Source organism: Pipistrellus kuhlii, unplaced genomic scaffold (genome assembly GCF_014108245.1).
Source record: "Pipistrellus kuhlii isolate mPipKuh1 unplaced genomic scaffold, mPipKuh1.p scaffold_m20_p_14, whole genome shotgun sequence".
Taxonomy (NCBI): Eukaryota; Metazoa; Chordata; class Mammalia; order Chiroptera; family Vespertilionidae; genus Pipistrellus; species Pipistrellus kuhlii.
The window spans coordinates 12030830-12044601 of record NW_023425449.1 but is presented as its reverse complement, the minus strand read 5'-3'; the positions used below and the strand labels follow the sequence as shown (position 1 = coordinate 12044601).

General features: G+C 46.2%; 1 protein-coding gene across 2 annotated transcripts in view; it reads left to right on the top strand.

The window, feature by feature from the left end:
* The window catches only part of LRP12 (LDL receptor related protein 12), a 38715-nt gene extending 30510 nt beyond the window's left edge, over positions 1-8205 (top strand). For both annotated transcript variants that reach the window (XM_036436774.2, XM_036436773.2), the window contains 4 exons: positions 677-879; positions 2321-3425; positions 4727-4859; positions 5884-8205. In XM_036436774.2, the coding sequence (XP_036292667.1) occupies positions 677-879; positions 2321-3425; positions 4727-4859; positions 5884-6750 (2308 nt within the window). In that variant the 3' untranslated portion in view covers positions 6751-8205. The remainder of the gene's footprint in view (positions 1-676; positions 880-2320; positions 3426-4726; positions 4860-5883) is intronic.
* Positions 8206-13772: the final 5567 nt, after the last annotated feature.

Below are 13772 nucleotides of genomic sequence, written 5' to 3'. Positions count from 1 at the left end.
TTAGTTGAAGGCAGAGGCAAGGAGATAAAGTCAGATCTTCACTTTTTGGTGAGGTATGTTGTTAGAAAATGATATTTTGGGTTTTTTTTCATAGCAGTGGCTAATTATGTACGTGCTCTTTACTCATGCCCACATTTTGTGAACTACAGGATAATATTTAACTATACAGTAACTTACGTTTAAAAAAAAAGGGTATTTTCAAACTCTGGGACTTTTCATTGAAACTTTTTTTCATTTTTAATTCTTTATGCTTTGCTCAGATTTGTGCTATTTGCTCTTCTGAAAAGTAAACTATAAACTTTTCACTAAGCAAAACAGATGAAGCAATCTAAGGGACAGCTGGCTTTCTCTGTGTGTATTAGATTACAGAAAGGTGTTTTGGGTTCAAACACAGAATAATTTAGGATACTCTGGATTAGCAGTAGTCTTTCCTAATCACATACATACAGAGAGAAGAGGATGGAAAACGTACCAGCTGTACTTGTTTTTGGAATCTGACATTACTTAGAAAGAAGCCTTACTCCGGAATCTGAGAGAGAGACGAATATAGGAACAGTGGGCAGCATTATTATTTGCTGCTGATATGGTTGTATGTCTGGAAAACCAAGGAGATTACACATTGTATTATAATTACTCTATCGAATAGCCTTTCCGGACACTTGTGTGTGTTTTGTAGTTTCCAGGATTTTGACATCCAGGGGTCCAGAAGATGCAGTTTGGACTGGCTGACAATAGAAACATACAAGAATATGGAGAGCTACCGAGCATGCGGCTCCACAATCCCACCTCCCTACATCTCTTCCCAAGACCACGTCTGGATCCGCTTCCACTCCGACGACAGTGTCTCTCGGAAGGGTTTCAGGCTGGCGTACTTTTCAGGTGCGTTTTTAATCTGGAGAAAGGTGCTGAACAGAATCCAACAGCAGTCACTTGGGAGCCAGTCTTCCAGCAGGGTTCATGTCCTGAGACCGTGTTGCAGGTGGCTGTGAGGGAGCAGTTAGCAGCTAACGGTCCAGGGTCCTTAGAACTGGGTCTTTGAGAGGTGTTTTGTATCATCCTAATAAAACAGTTAATTTTATAAACGAAGGCCAAATTTCTTTTAAATATTTTAAATACATTTAGTTTAAAAGAACTTTTTTCTTCTTTCGGTACTTCTGAATATATTTTTGTTTGTGAATTACCATTGTCTTTACAAATAAAGACACACTCAGGTTCACCTTCATGGTTTCTAGTGTATTGGCTATTTTAAAACTGTATCCAAAAAGAGTGACCACATCATACAAATGTGAACAACTCAGCACTGGAGCAATGTATATGTTTTCCTGAAAATAATATTACATCTTCTGAAAGCACCTGGTCTTTTTTAGCAAGCATATGTTCATTTTTATAATATTTATTGTTTTTCTTAAAAACATTGTCTTTGTACTATTTAGGTACTGAAGCGCATTCTCTGTCACCTATTCACCAATACACAAGTTGTTAGTGAAGAGGGTAGCACTGGCCCAGTATTGTCAGTTTTGGGACTATAGGGATCTGATGTTCACTTGTGTTATATACAGGATGGTACACTAAGGTAGTTAGAATTATATGAGCAATTCCCATTTTTTTTCTGTCTCCTTCCCCCTATTATGATGATTAAATTTATACCTTTAGCTCAGATTCATGCAATATTTTGCAGTTAGATTAAAACAATAGAAATTATTTAATGCAAGTGCTATATTATGATTACATGAAATGCTATAAACATTATAAAGCTGATCATATAATCTTAGCAAAAATTTAAGTTAATGGGCCTACAAAATATACTATAATACATATAGTAAAGTATTGTGTTATCTATATAAACAACTAAAAAAGAATATGAGAAAATTGATTTGAAAAGGTGAATCCTGTGAATGAGTTTCTCTTTATTTCAAAATGTCTATCATCATTTTGATGTTTATGCGATAGGTTATTTAAAATTTAAAGGCAATATATCCTCTTGGTTTATGTGTCTTACATTATTTTACTGGATGTTCTGCAGTAAAATAGCTTTCTATAAAAACAGAATTGGTTTCTTCTCTTTAAGGTCAAACTGCAAAGATCTTTATGGAACAAATCCTAAGTTTTTAATAAATTGTTGAGTAATTAGTGAGCTAGTATTAATTTGCCATTAGAGCTTAACCTACTTTTTAAAACAAGATTTATGAAACCCTGTCACTTGGGCTTAATCAACATTTGTTGTAAATATACACTCGCTGTTAGATATTTTTTATTTTAAAGAGTATCTTCTTTTCTCCTTACCTCTCCGCTCCCTCCGTCCCTCCCCACGTTCTTCCAGGGAAATCTGAGGAACCAAACTGTGCTTGTGACCAGTTCCGCTGCGGAAATGGAAAGTGCATTCCGGAAGCCTGGAAGTGCAACAGCATGGACGAATGTGGAGACGGCTCCGACGAGGAGATCTGTGCTAAGGAAGCTAGTGCTCCCACACCTGCTGCTTTTCAGCCCTGTGCTTACAACCAGTTCCAGTGTCTGTCCCGCTTTACCAAAGTTTACACCTGCCTCCCCGAGTCTTTGAAATGCGACGGCAACATTGACTGCCTGGACCTCGGAGATGAAATAGACTGTGATGTGCCCACTTGTGGGCAGTGGCTGAAATATTTTTATGGTACTTTCAGTTCTCCCAATTACCCAGACTTTTACCCTCCCGGCAGCAACTGCACCTGGCTCATAGACACGGGTGATCATCGCAAAGTCATCTTACGCTTCACGGACTTCAAACTGGACGGTACCGGCTACGGTGACTACGTCAAAATATACGATGGACTGGAGGAGAACCCGCACAAGCTTCTGCGTGTGCTAACCGCCTTCGATTCGCACGCGCCTCTGACAGTGGTTTCTTCCTCCGGGCAGATCCGGGTGCATTTCTGTGCGGATAAAGTGAACGCCGCCAGGGGATTCAACGCCACTTACCAAGTGGACGGCTTCTGTTTGCCCTGGGAGATCCCCTGCGGGGGCAACTGGGGGTGCTACACGGAGCAGCAGCGCTGCGACGGGTACTGGCATTGCCCCAACGGGAGGGACGAAGTCAACTGCACCGTGTGCCAGAAGGAGGAGTTCCCGTGCTCCCGAAACGGCGTCTGCTACCCTCGTTCCGACCGCTGCAACTACCAGAACCATTGCCCCAATGGCTCGGACGAGAAGAACTGCTTTTTCTGCCAGCCCGGGAACTTCCACTGCAAGAACAACCGCTGCGTGTTCGAGAGCTGGGTGTGCGATTCCCAGGACGACTGCGGCGACGGCAGCGACGAGGAGAACTGCCCGGTGATCGTGCCCACCAGGGTCATCACCGCGGCCGTCATCGGCAGCCTCATCTGCGGCCTGCTGCTCGTCATCGCCTTGGGGTGCACCTGTAAGCTTTATTCTCTGAGGATGTTTGAGCGGAGGTCAGTATCAAGACAAAGCCGCAGTGGGAATGCCCTCTACCGTGAAACTGCGGCCCAGATACTTGCAACAAGTAACCTTCCTGTGGTTAGCAAAATGTCTTTGCTTCATATTATTTTAGATAAAATAAATACATCTTGTTAAGATTTAAGAAATTAGTGTGAAAAGCCGAAGACTCGGAAGGCTAACCATTTAAAAAAAAAAAAAGTGTGAATCAGCACTTAGAATTATGATGTGAAAATAGTTGATCTGTATTTACCGGTTCCTATTTGCAGGTTAGTCTGTTTTGTAGGAATTTTAGAAGCTGCAGTACTGAGTTGTGTTTTATAACCTGTATTTTTATCAATAGTAATTCAGTAATTTCAGATACTTGAGAACCTACTGTGTTCAAAGCGCTATACAGAAGAATAGAGAAATGAATAAGACAATCTCACAGGTAGTTTACAATTAGGAGGAAGGAATAAGTGGATAAAATAAGATGGCAAAAATGTTTAAGTGTTGTAAGAGCTATAAAACAAACTGGTACAAAAGTGCAAAGATGCCTGGTCTGATAAGAAGGATGGGGGAGGTCTTCATTGAACAAGTGCCATTTGAAATCTGTGAGTAGAATGTAGATGGGAAAAAGGTATAGTAGAAAATCAGCCTGTGAAAACACATAGAGATAGGAATGCCCGCAGTGCTCAGAGAATACGCATAGTTCAGTTTGTCCGCAGCTAAGCTACACGTCAAGAACCAATAGGAGCCGGCCGGCGTGGCTCAGTGGCTGAGCATTGCAGCAGGCATCTAGTACCTTTTCCTTTCACAGGGATTTTTAATGTATGAAAACTCAATGGCCTAGCCTGTTTGGCTCAGTGACTAGAGCATCGGCCTGTAGACTGAAGGGCACCAGGTTCCATTCCGGTCAAGGGCACATACCTCAGTTGCAGGCTCCTCCCCAGCCCAGGCCCTGGTCAGACTTGTGTAGGAGGCAACCGATGGATGTGTCTCTCTCACATCGGTATTTCTCTGTCTTTCCCTCTCTCTTCTACTCTCTCTCTGAAAATCGATGGAAAAATATCCTTGGGTGAGGATTAAAAATAAAAATAAAAAATCAATGATCCAGGCTGCCAGCGTAAAGCCCCTGAGGACACTGCTTGATCTCTGTTCTCAGCGTAGGGTAGCATAGGTATCAGTAAGTGTTGGTTGACTAAGCTTTTTAACATTATCAAATATATTAAGATTCATAGTTTAATTACTAGTGACAAAAAAAAAATTGACTTGCCTTTTTCTTTAATCCTTGTAAATCCCTTGTTTCTTCTCAAAGATCATTTGAAACACAGCTGTCAAGAGTGGAAGCAGAATTGCTCCGAAGAGAAGCTCCTCCTTCATATGGACAGTTGATTGCTCAGGGCTTAATCCCACCGGTCGAGGATTTTCCTGTGTGTTCACCCAACCAGGTATATTGCAACTCACAATTTCTGTCTCAGTGCCTCTTAAAATGAAACCTGTACTTGTATGTATGATGACGGACCCATGACTCTCAACATTTTTGCAGTGAAGTCAAGGATTGTATACGGAGAATTTGAAAGCATAATCGTTTCATTGTATCTTAACAAATAATCACAACATACAAAAGTATACTTTGCATTCTTGTGACTTGGTTCCATGGGTCTTAAGCATGTTACTCTTTTGGTTAATTTAATACATTAAAACCCAAAGTAAAATTTCTCAAATAGTTTTCTACTTCAACTTAAGAATGAATATGAGAATTAACATGCTAGTAATATATTAGCAACATGCTGGAATACTAAATATATTAAGCTATTCCAGCATGTTGCTGATATATTACTAGCATGTTAATCCATCACAAAGGGTGACAGAGTACGTGTGCTGTCACCTCTTCCTGGTTTCACCTGCAAAGGGAGGGGCAGAAGAAGTGTGGAAGGAGTGTGCTAGTTCACCGTTGTTTCCTGGAAATGCCTAAATTCCAGTACTAAATGCCAGACTGATAAAGCCATGTTTGTCCCACATTGGAATATTCCTTTTTAATAACCACTAGATGGAGCTTAAAGACTGTCTTATATAATGCGGTAGGCTTGTTTTTTGTTTTGTTTTGTTTTGTTTTTCATAATCCGTAAACTCTTCATCTAGAAAAAAAGTAGAGTTTCCTTTTCAGTTGGATAATATGTACTAATTAAAAATCACCAATCGCAAAGAATAAGGGCATAACTTAATACTAAACTGGAAAATAAAGCTTCATCTTTAAAGATAACGGAGGAATTCAAATGTCTCAGATACCTTTGTGTAGTGCAAATTAATTTCTTTAGCTTTTTGTTTCCTGTGCCACACTGCAAATATATGTATAATAATATGTAAAATACAAGTAATAGAATTTCCTGCCACAGCACATTCTTATTAGAAGGGTGTTTTCAATCTTTGTACTTTCGTGTTCGCTCTCTTAAAGATCTCCTCTTTTTGTAGGCTTCCGTTCTGGAAAACCTGAGGCTCGCCGTGCGATCCCAGCTGGGCTTTACTTCCATCAGGCTCCCCATGGCGGGCAGATCCAGCAACATCTGGAACCGCATCTTCAGCTTTGCAAGATCGCGCCATTCCGGGTCGTTGGCCTTGGTCTCGGCCGACGGTGACGAGGTTGTCCCCGGCCAGGGCGCCAGCAGAGAACCTGAGCGGAATCATACTCACAGAGGTTTGTTCTCCGTGGAGTCCGACGACACCGACACGGAAAGTGAGAGGAGAGAGACAGCCGGCGCGGCCGGGGGGGTCGCCGCTCCTTTGCCCCAGAAGGTCCCTCCCAGCACCGCCGTGGAAGCCCCCGTGGGAGCAGGTGGGAGTTCCTCCGCTCCGAGCGCCCGGGGAGGCCACCCGGATAGCGGGAGGGATGCGGCCGGCCTGGAGCCCCCAGGCGTGAGCCCAGCCCGGCAGCAGCTCAGCAGCGCGCTCAGCCGCATGACCCAGGGGCTGCGGTGGGTGCGGTTCACGTTAGGCCGATCAAGCTCCGCCAGCCAGAACCAGAGCCCCTTAAGACAGCTGGACAGCGGGGTCGGTGGGAGAGAGGAAGATGACGATGTGGAAATGCTCATCCCGGTTTCGGACGGAGCTTCAGACTTGGACGTGAACGACTGCTCTAGACCTCTTCTGGATCTCGCCTCGGATCCAGGCCCAGGCTCCAGGCAGCCACGCCCCGCACCGAGCCCCAGCGCCAGGCCAGGCGGCCGAGACGGGCCCTGTGGGCGCTGCGGCATGGTGCACACCGCCCAGGTCCCGGACACCTGCCTGGAAGCGGCCCTGAAAAGCGAAACGAGCGATGATGAGGCTTTGTTACTGTGTTAGGTACGAATCACATAAAGGAAATGAATGATACGCAAGTTGGAGCAATATCCAGTCCTTGTTTTGTAACTTTGCAATTAAACTAGTATTCATTTAAAAAGAAAGAAGAAAAAAAAAAAAAGATGCAGGGTGATTTCCTATTATTGTACGTTAGCCTGCATGGTTAAATTAAACGATTTGTAACTTTAGCGTTTGCTGTTTTAGCAGCTACACATGCATTATGTATTCGTATTGTTCACCGATGTTCTTCCATTTGTTTCTCGTTGTGTTTATCCTGGTACTGTAGTTCACGTTAGAAATATGGCTGCTGAACCTCATTTGATGTCAGTTTATCCTATATTAAAACTATTATTTGTACAAAATACTTTGCTTTAATTGAACCCTTGCTGCTTTTGCCAATACATCTTGCAACTTAATATACTAGAAATCAAGGTTGTTAATGTACTCCCAATGCAGGGTGAGGACTCTTATACTCACGTGTGCTTTTATTTATGTATCATTTGTCTAAATATTGTTGGATTTCACCATAATAAGAACTTGTTTAAAGGGAAAAACAAAACAAAACTTAGTCTAAATTTTTTTTCTCTTATGTTGAACATGCAGTGATGTGAAATTTAGATAGAGTTAGGTAAACTAATGGCAAAAATGAAACTTTTATATAGGTTTTCTACTCTTGACTTTAATACTCTGATATGGTATTAAACCAAATGGTAAAATTACAGGTCATTTCTTTTTCATCTCTATTTAGGGACAGGATTGAGCGGATGAAGATACTCTTACTATGCAGTAAATCTTGAACTTTATAAAACATGTACAAACATGGTACAAGATAAGTTCCAACTGGTAATGTCTTTCCCTGGTATAGGGTTATGCTTGCATTGGACCCTAGGGATTTGCACTAAAATCATATAAAAATCTCAGATGAGTTTAGTGCATAAGCACTATCACTTTAAATTCTATTATTTGCTACCACAATAACTATATATTTCCATAGCTTTGGGGAGGGGGGGGGTAAAGGGGGCATTTTTATTACAACTTGAAATTTCTTTGCTGGTTTTATATTTATTTGTTGTATTTAAAGACTGCATTATAAGAAAGTGACTTTTTCACTATATTTTATTCTTGAGGGGGGATCATGCTACATGTTGAAAAGAAACAAATTAAGAAATCATTTAGATCAGCCCCTATTTTAAGTAGAGTGATTTGCAAACCTCACATATTATTTTTATTGTCAGTTCCTATTTATTTATTCTTTAGTTGTCTGTTTTCGTAGCTTAATGAGTATGAAATATGTATTTGTGTGTGATTATTGCTATTTATTAAGTTTTAAATACTTTGCTGAATGTCGTTTTAAAGCATGTTTGAGGTCTTGTGTATTTGTCGTGTAATGCTGTCAGGAGAAACTGACTGAAATGTTTTAATATGTATCAAAATTAAAATGACTTTTTTTTTTTTGTATTGCTTGGGGTACTTTTTAAATCAAATTTGCTCTTCTTTTTTGTTTCATTTTGGTGCATATACAAACTCAGGCCTTAAAATATGTAATATGTCTATCAAGAAGAAACAACATAGAGGGCTGGGAGTTCTTCCTTGTCTCCTTCACAGGAAAGTAGTTGTTTATACCAGCGCTGGAGGATAAGACTCTCTACGGACCTGAATATTATTTGCCTTTGAAAAACTACCTCTGGTTGATGTATCTTCAAAGTCGCAGTAACCCAATCAGTTCTCTTTTAATATTATGTCTGGATGCATTTCAGACCCCTATAGAATATACTGCCATGCATGGGTTTTTTGGGGTTTTTTCCTAGCACATGTTTTTTTTTGTTTGTTTTGTTTTGTTTTTTAAATATATTTTATTGATTTTTTTTACAGAGAGGAAGAGAGAGGGATAGGGAGTTAGAAACATCGATGAGAGAGAATCATTGATCAGCTGCCTCTTGCACACCCCCTACTGGGGATATGCCTGCAACCAAGGTACATGCCCTTGACCGGAATCAAACCCGGGACCCCAGTCCCCAAGCCGACGCTCTATTCATTGAGCCAAACCGGTTTCGGCTGCATGTTAAATTTTATCACATGCCTTTCTCCTCGCCATAATTGTCTGCAACCAGGAGGTAGGTCTGAGCCCTAGACAGAGGTCTGGGTGCTCAGGCATGGTGTGGCCACTAGGGGGCGCTAGGAGCCCAGGTGGGAGGTTTGGGACAAGGGCAAAACCTCTGGATGATGAAAATTTGGTCAGGACTAATCTGGATATTTTTTATTTTATTTTATTTTATTTTTAGTCTGGATATTTAGACTCTGATAAAGGAATAGACAGTGGCTTCTAATATGGCCTTCTTGTCCTGGCCATAATAGTCTGTGACTAGGAGGTAAGTCTGAGCCCTGGACAAAGTTCTGGGTCCTGGTAGGGTTATTGGGGCCAGGGAGGGATGTCTGGGCCCCTGGGGGGAAGGGTATGGTAACTCACCTGGCATTTGGGTTATGGAAATGGTGGTCTGGCTTACAAATTGAGAAGTACGCCTCTGATACAAGTCTGGATTCTGTGTTTGAGGCCCAGGCTTGGGATAATCTTCTCGGCCCCGCCATGATAGTCTGAGTCCCGGATGTCAGTGTGAGCCCCACGTGGGGGTCTGGATTCAGTGAGGGCAGTTTTGGCCCTGAGGGAAGTCTGAGCCTCAAGGCCTGTCCGGCCCCTCACCTGAACATCTGGGTTATGGAATAGTTGTTGGGGTTACGCATAGAGATCTCTTCCCCTGATACAACTCTGTGTTCCAGTTTTGTGGCCTGGGCCCCGGGTGGGCCAACTAGACCCGGCTGTGAAGGTCTGGACCCGGATGTAGCCCTGGGTGCCTAGGCATGGTGTGGTCACTAGAGGGCGCGATGGGCCCAGGTGTGAGGTTTGGGGCAAGGGCAGGGCCTCAAATGGATGATGAAATGGTGGTCAGGACTAGCCTGGATATTTAGACTCCAATAAAGGAATAGACACTGGCTTCTAGTATGGGTTCCCGGAAATGGCCTTCTGGTCCTCGACATAATGGTCTGCGACCAGGAGGTAGGTCTGAGCCCCGGGAGGAGGTCTCTGTCCTGGGAGGGCCTTTGGGGCCAGGGAGGGACGGACGTCTGGGCCCGATGGGGTGATCTGGTCCTCACCTGGACACACCCTTCTAGGCTTGGATAGGTGTGATTCGCAGTTTCCTTTTAAGGAAAACAGCATCAGCCATTGCTTCTATAAACACCCACGCGGTACAGGTGCATCGTGAGCGCCTGCTGTCAGTTCCTCGTGGAGCTTGATTGGCGGGAGGAGCCCTCATGTCCACGCTTCTCTCGGCGGAAACAGGAACTCGGCAGGCGTGTCTGGAGCTCCGTGGAGCGTTGCTGTCTTGCCTGCTGCTGCTCGCCCAGGTGAGTGCCTTCTCCCGGGCCGGCGGGGGGTAAGGTGGGCAGGGGTGGCTGGGCGGCCTCCGTGGGGCCTGTACGGGTGTCCCGTGGCCAGCCCATCCGAGGCCCGCGGAGCCCAGAAGCCGGCCCAGCTCCGGGCTGCCCAGAGGATGGCAGAAGGCGGCAAAGACACGCAGCTGTGCTCACTGGGAGCAGCGGTCCCAGCCACGCACCCCCCATCCCGGTCACCCCGAGCACGGAGGCCACAGGGCGGTCTTCCCTGGCACTGCAGGGGCCCCCGTTCCTGGCTGCACAGGAGGATCCCCTGGTGCCCACGCCTCCCTCCCAGGCTCGGGCTGGGCCACGCAGCAGTATGAGGAGCTCCAGGCTGTTCTGATGTGAGGCCTGGGCTGCGGACGGCTACCCTTCGGGAAAGCGTGACCAGGCATCCCGCTTTTGGCGGGACAGTCCCGATTTTTAACCATTTGCCCCCTGTCCCTCGGCGTTTTAAAAAAAAAAAAGTCCCGGTTTTTGGAAAGAATGCATGACAAGCTAGGGAACGGCGGGAGAACGGGAAGGGAATATACGGTTTTCAGCGGCCATGTGGCTATTCAGCCAGGATATGAGTTTATTATTTTTGTTAATTGGATAATGCTATACTTTAAATAATAACAAATAATTGTTGAGAACTGATTGTCGAGAACTGCTTATCGAAGTTCGAATGGTTGATCAGTTGTTAGATTTCAACCACCATTGTTTGGACTTAATGAACCATGGCATTTTGGGGGGGATAGGCAAAAACATTTTGTAACTGTCTCTCAGACGATACACATCGTACTGCGTGCTAGTAAGCTAGTTAAACAAGTGATGTCATTACAAATCAGCTATCCAGATAATTTAGGTAAGTAATTTATTTCATAAATACATACATTTTCTTGAATTTAGCAGACAGTACTCATATTATTTATATTTTATAGTGGCGGCAAAAAGTCTAGCGCTGGCCTTGAAAGTGAGACGACTATACATAACCTTTTTTTATTTAGTATATTTGTAAATTGTACTTGTGTTGAAATTTTAAAAAATATGTATTACAATACTATTTTTGCGTTCTCTGAAAATCTTTGTTGCTCCATATAGACCAAATTTTTAATCAAGACCCCCCCCCCCTCCTCCTCCCCCCCGTCAATGGTGTCCCACTCTACCAACGTTAAAAATCTGGTCACCTTAGGAAAGTGCGAATGAGGAAGGAGGCCAGGGAAACAGGCTCACGGGGTCTGTGGTGACACAGCCAGGCGGGCGCTGCAGGAGAGCAGGCGGCGGGGGCCGCCGGCCAGAGCAGGGACTTGTCCCTGGGGAGAGGCCTGGCTCAGCTCTGGCAGGGCCCCCACTGCTGGGGAGTACACAGTGAGGCCTGGCTGTGTCCTCCGGGGCAGTGTCCTTCCGGATCAGCTCACCTTGGCTGGTCCCCTGGGCCCTTTCCCAGCCCGGAACCCCGGTGCCCCCGTCCCTGCCCAGGATGCTGATGGAGTAACCGGTCAGGGGGCTCGCAGCCCGAGGTGAGACCCTCGGCTCCAGGTGTTGAGTGTGAGGTCCGGTGCCACGAGCCAGGACACAGAAACGGATCCGTCACAGGCACCCTGCAGGGCGGGAGCAGATGTAGGGGGGCTTGAGGGGGCGCGTCGCTGGCCCTGATGGATAGACGGGGTCCTGCTGGTCTGAAAAAAACAGCCACGTTCACGTACCGGCCTTTCCCCTCTCCGTCTTGTTAAAAGTTAAAACGAAACCAGGTCCTGTTCGGGGAAAACCTACCTATGTGCTTTCACTACAGAAAGTGTGTGTTGTTGTTTTTTAGTTTTTAAAAATATATATTTTGATTTTTTTTTTTACAGAGAGGAAGGGAGAGGGGTAGAGAGCTAGAAACATCGATTACCCGCCTCCTGCACACCTCCTTCTGGGGATGTGCCTGCAACCAGGGTACATGCCCTTGACCTGGAATCGAACCTGGGACCTTTCAGTCCGCAGGCCGAGGCTCTATCCACTGAGCCAAACCGGGGAGGGTACTAAAGGAAATGTTTGCCAGCGTGGACCTCTTCCATCCCATTGGGACCCTCTCAGCCTCACCCAGTGCTGGGACACGCTGGTCCGGCTTTGGTGCCTCCATGGAATGTTCTCGCTCCCCCACCCCTCCACTTCCTGCACACCTGTCCCCTCCCACCCCATCCTTCCCAGCTCAGCTTTATGTTTCTCAGGGAGGCTCCTGCCTCCATCCATTCTTGTCCATCCCCAGGGGTTTACTTCCCGGTGACATCACAGTCGGTCACCGTTATTTTGTTGTTATTATACTTGTTTATTGTCTGCTCTTAACGGGCTGTGAGCGTCTGAGGGGGAGACGGTGTCTTATTTGGTCACCGTGGCTCCTCAGGGTCTAGCGCAGTGCCTACCCCGGAACCTGTGTTCAATATATGTTTGCGGGCGCACGAATCGGGTTGGCTGGTGTTTTGTATGAAAAACGGTACAATACGGCTTGAAGCACAGGCAGGTGGTGTAATACACGCATTGGCCACTAGGTGATGCCAAGATCCCACGAGAGAACAGCCTGCGCTGGGGAAAGATCAGAACCGAAATACAAGTCAGGTGTGCTATGTGGTTGGAATGGGGGGTGGCGGGGGGGGATGATTTTACGAGGTTACCGATCAATTACCACCCCCTCTTTGGAGGCAGACCCATCCTACCCAAACCCTCGTTTGAAAAGGCTCTGCGATTTTTAAAGAGGGGACTAGAGAAGGAGCAGCTTTTAAAACTCCTATGATGAAGGATTCCCACCCACACTAGCCCCAATACGTTGGCCCGCCCATCATGAGCAGAATGCCTCCAAGGACAGGGAGCTCATCCCCTCGCCCGGGGCTGCCGTCTCCCCCGGGGCAGCATCCGACGGGCGAACAGGAAGAAGCAGCCTCTGATTCCTAGGAGGCCAGTTACGAGGCCTTTGCTTTGCTCTTCCCCCCCGAGAAACAAGCCTCATTTCTTTAGCTTGAATTCTCTTGTCCGACATCTCCCAGAGGACCTTAAATGCCTTTTCGGACAGGACAAGACATCCTTTGTTCTCAGAACAGCCCTGCACGGCTGCGTGGGCCCGGGCAGGGGCCCCCAGTGCAGGGAGCGCCTGGGACGTGCTGGGAGGCCATGGGCCCTCTGAGGTCCCCAGCTTCCCGCCCCTCGCTCTGCAGGACGCAGCTGCTCCTGCTTGGGGCCGGGGTGAGCGTGGTGTCCCTCAGCAGCAGCCTGGGACAGTCGTGTGCGGGTGGTTTAGTTTAGGAAGCGATGATCTAAGCCAGATGGACTCCATAGGCTCTCTCTCGTCCGGGTGCTGCCTGGCCCTGATAGGCCGCTGCTGTTCACCCTGTGAGCACCACCCAGAACCGTTCATCTTGCCGTCGCCGGGCGTTAGGAACGGCCACGATTATGTCTCCCACGTGGCCCTCTCGTGTTTAAAACACCAGCCCAGCCGAAACCGGTTTGGCTCAGTGGATAGAGCGTCGGCCTGCAGACGGAAAGGTCCCGGGTTCGATTCCCGTCAAGGGCATGTATTGTACCTTGGTTGCGGGCACATCCCCAGTAGGGGGTGTGCAAGAGGCAGCTGATGGATG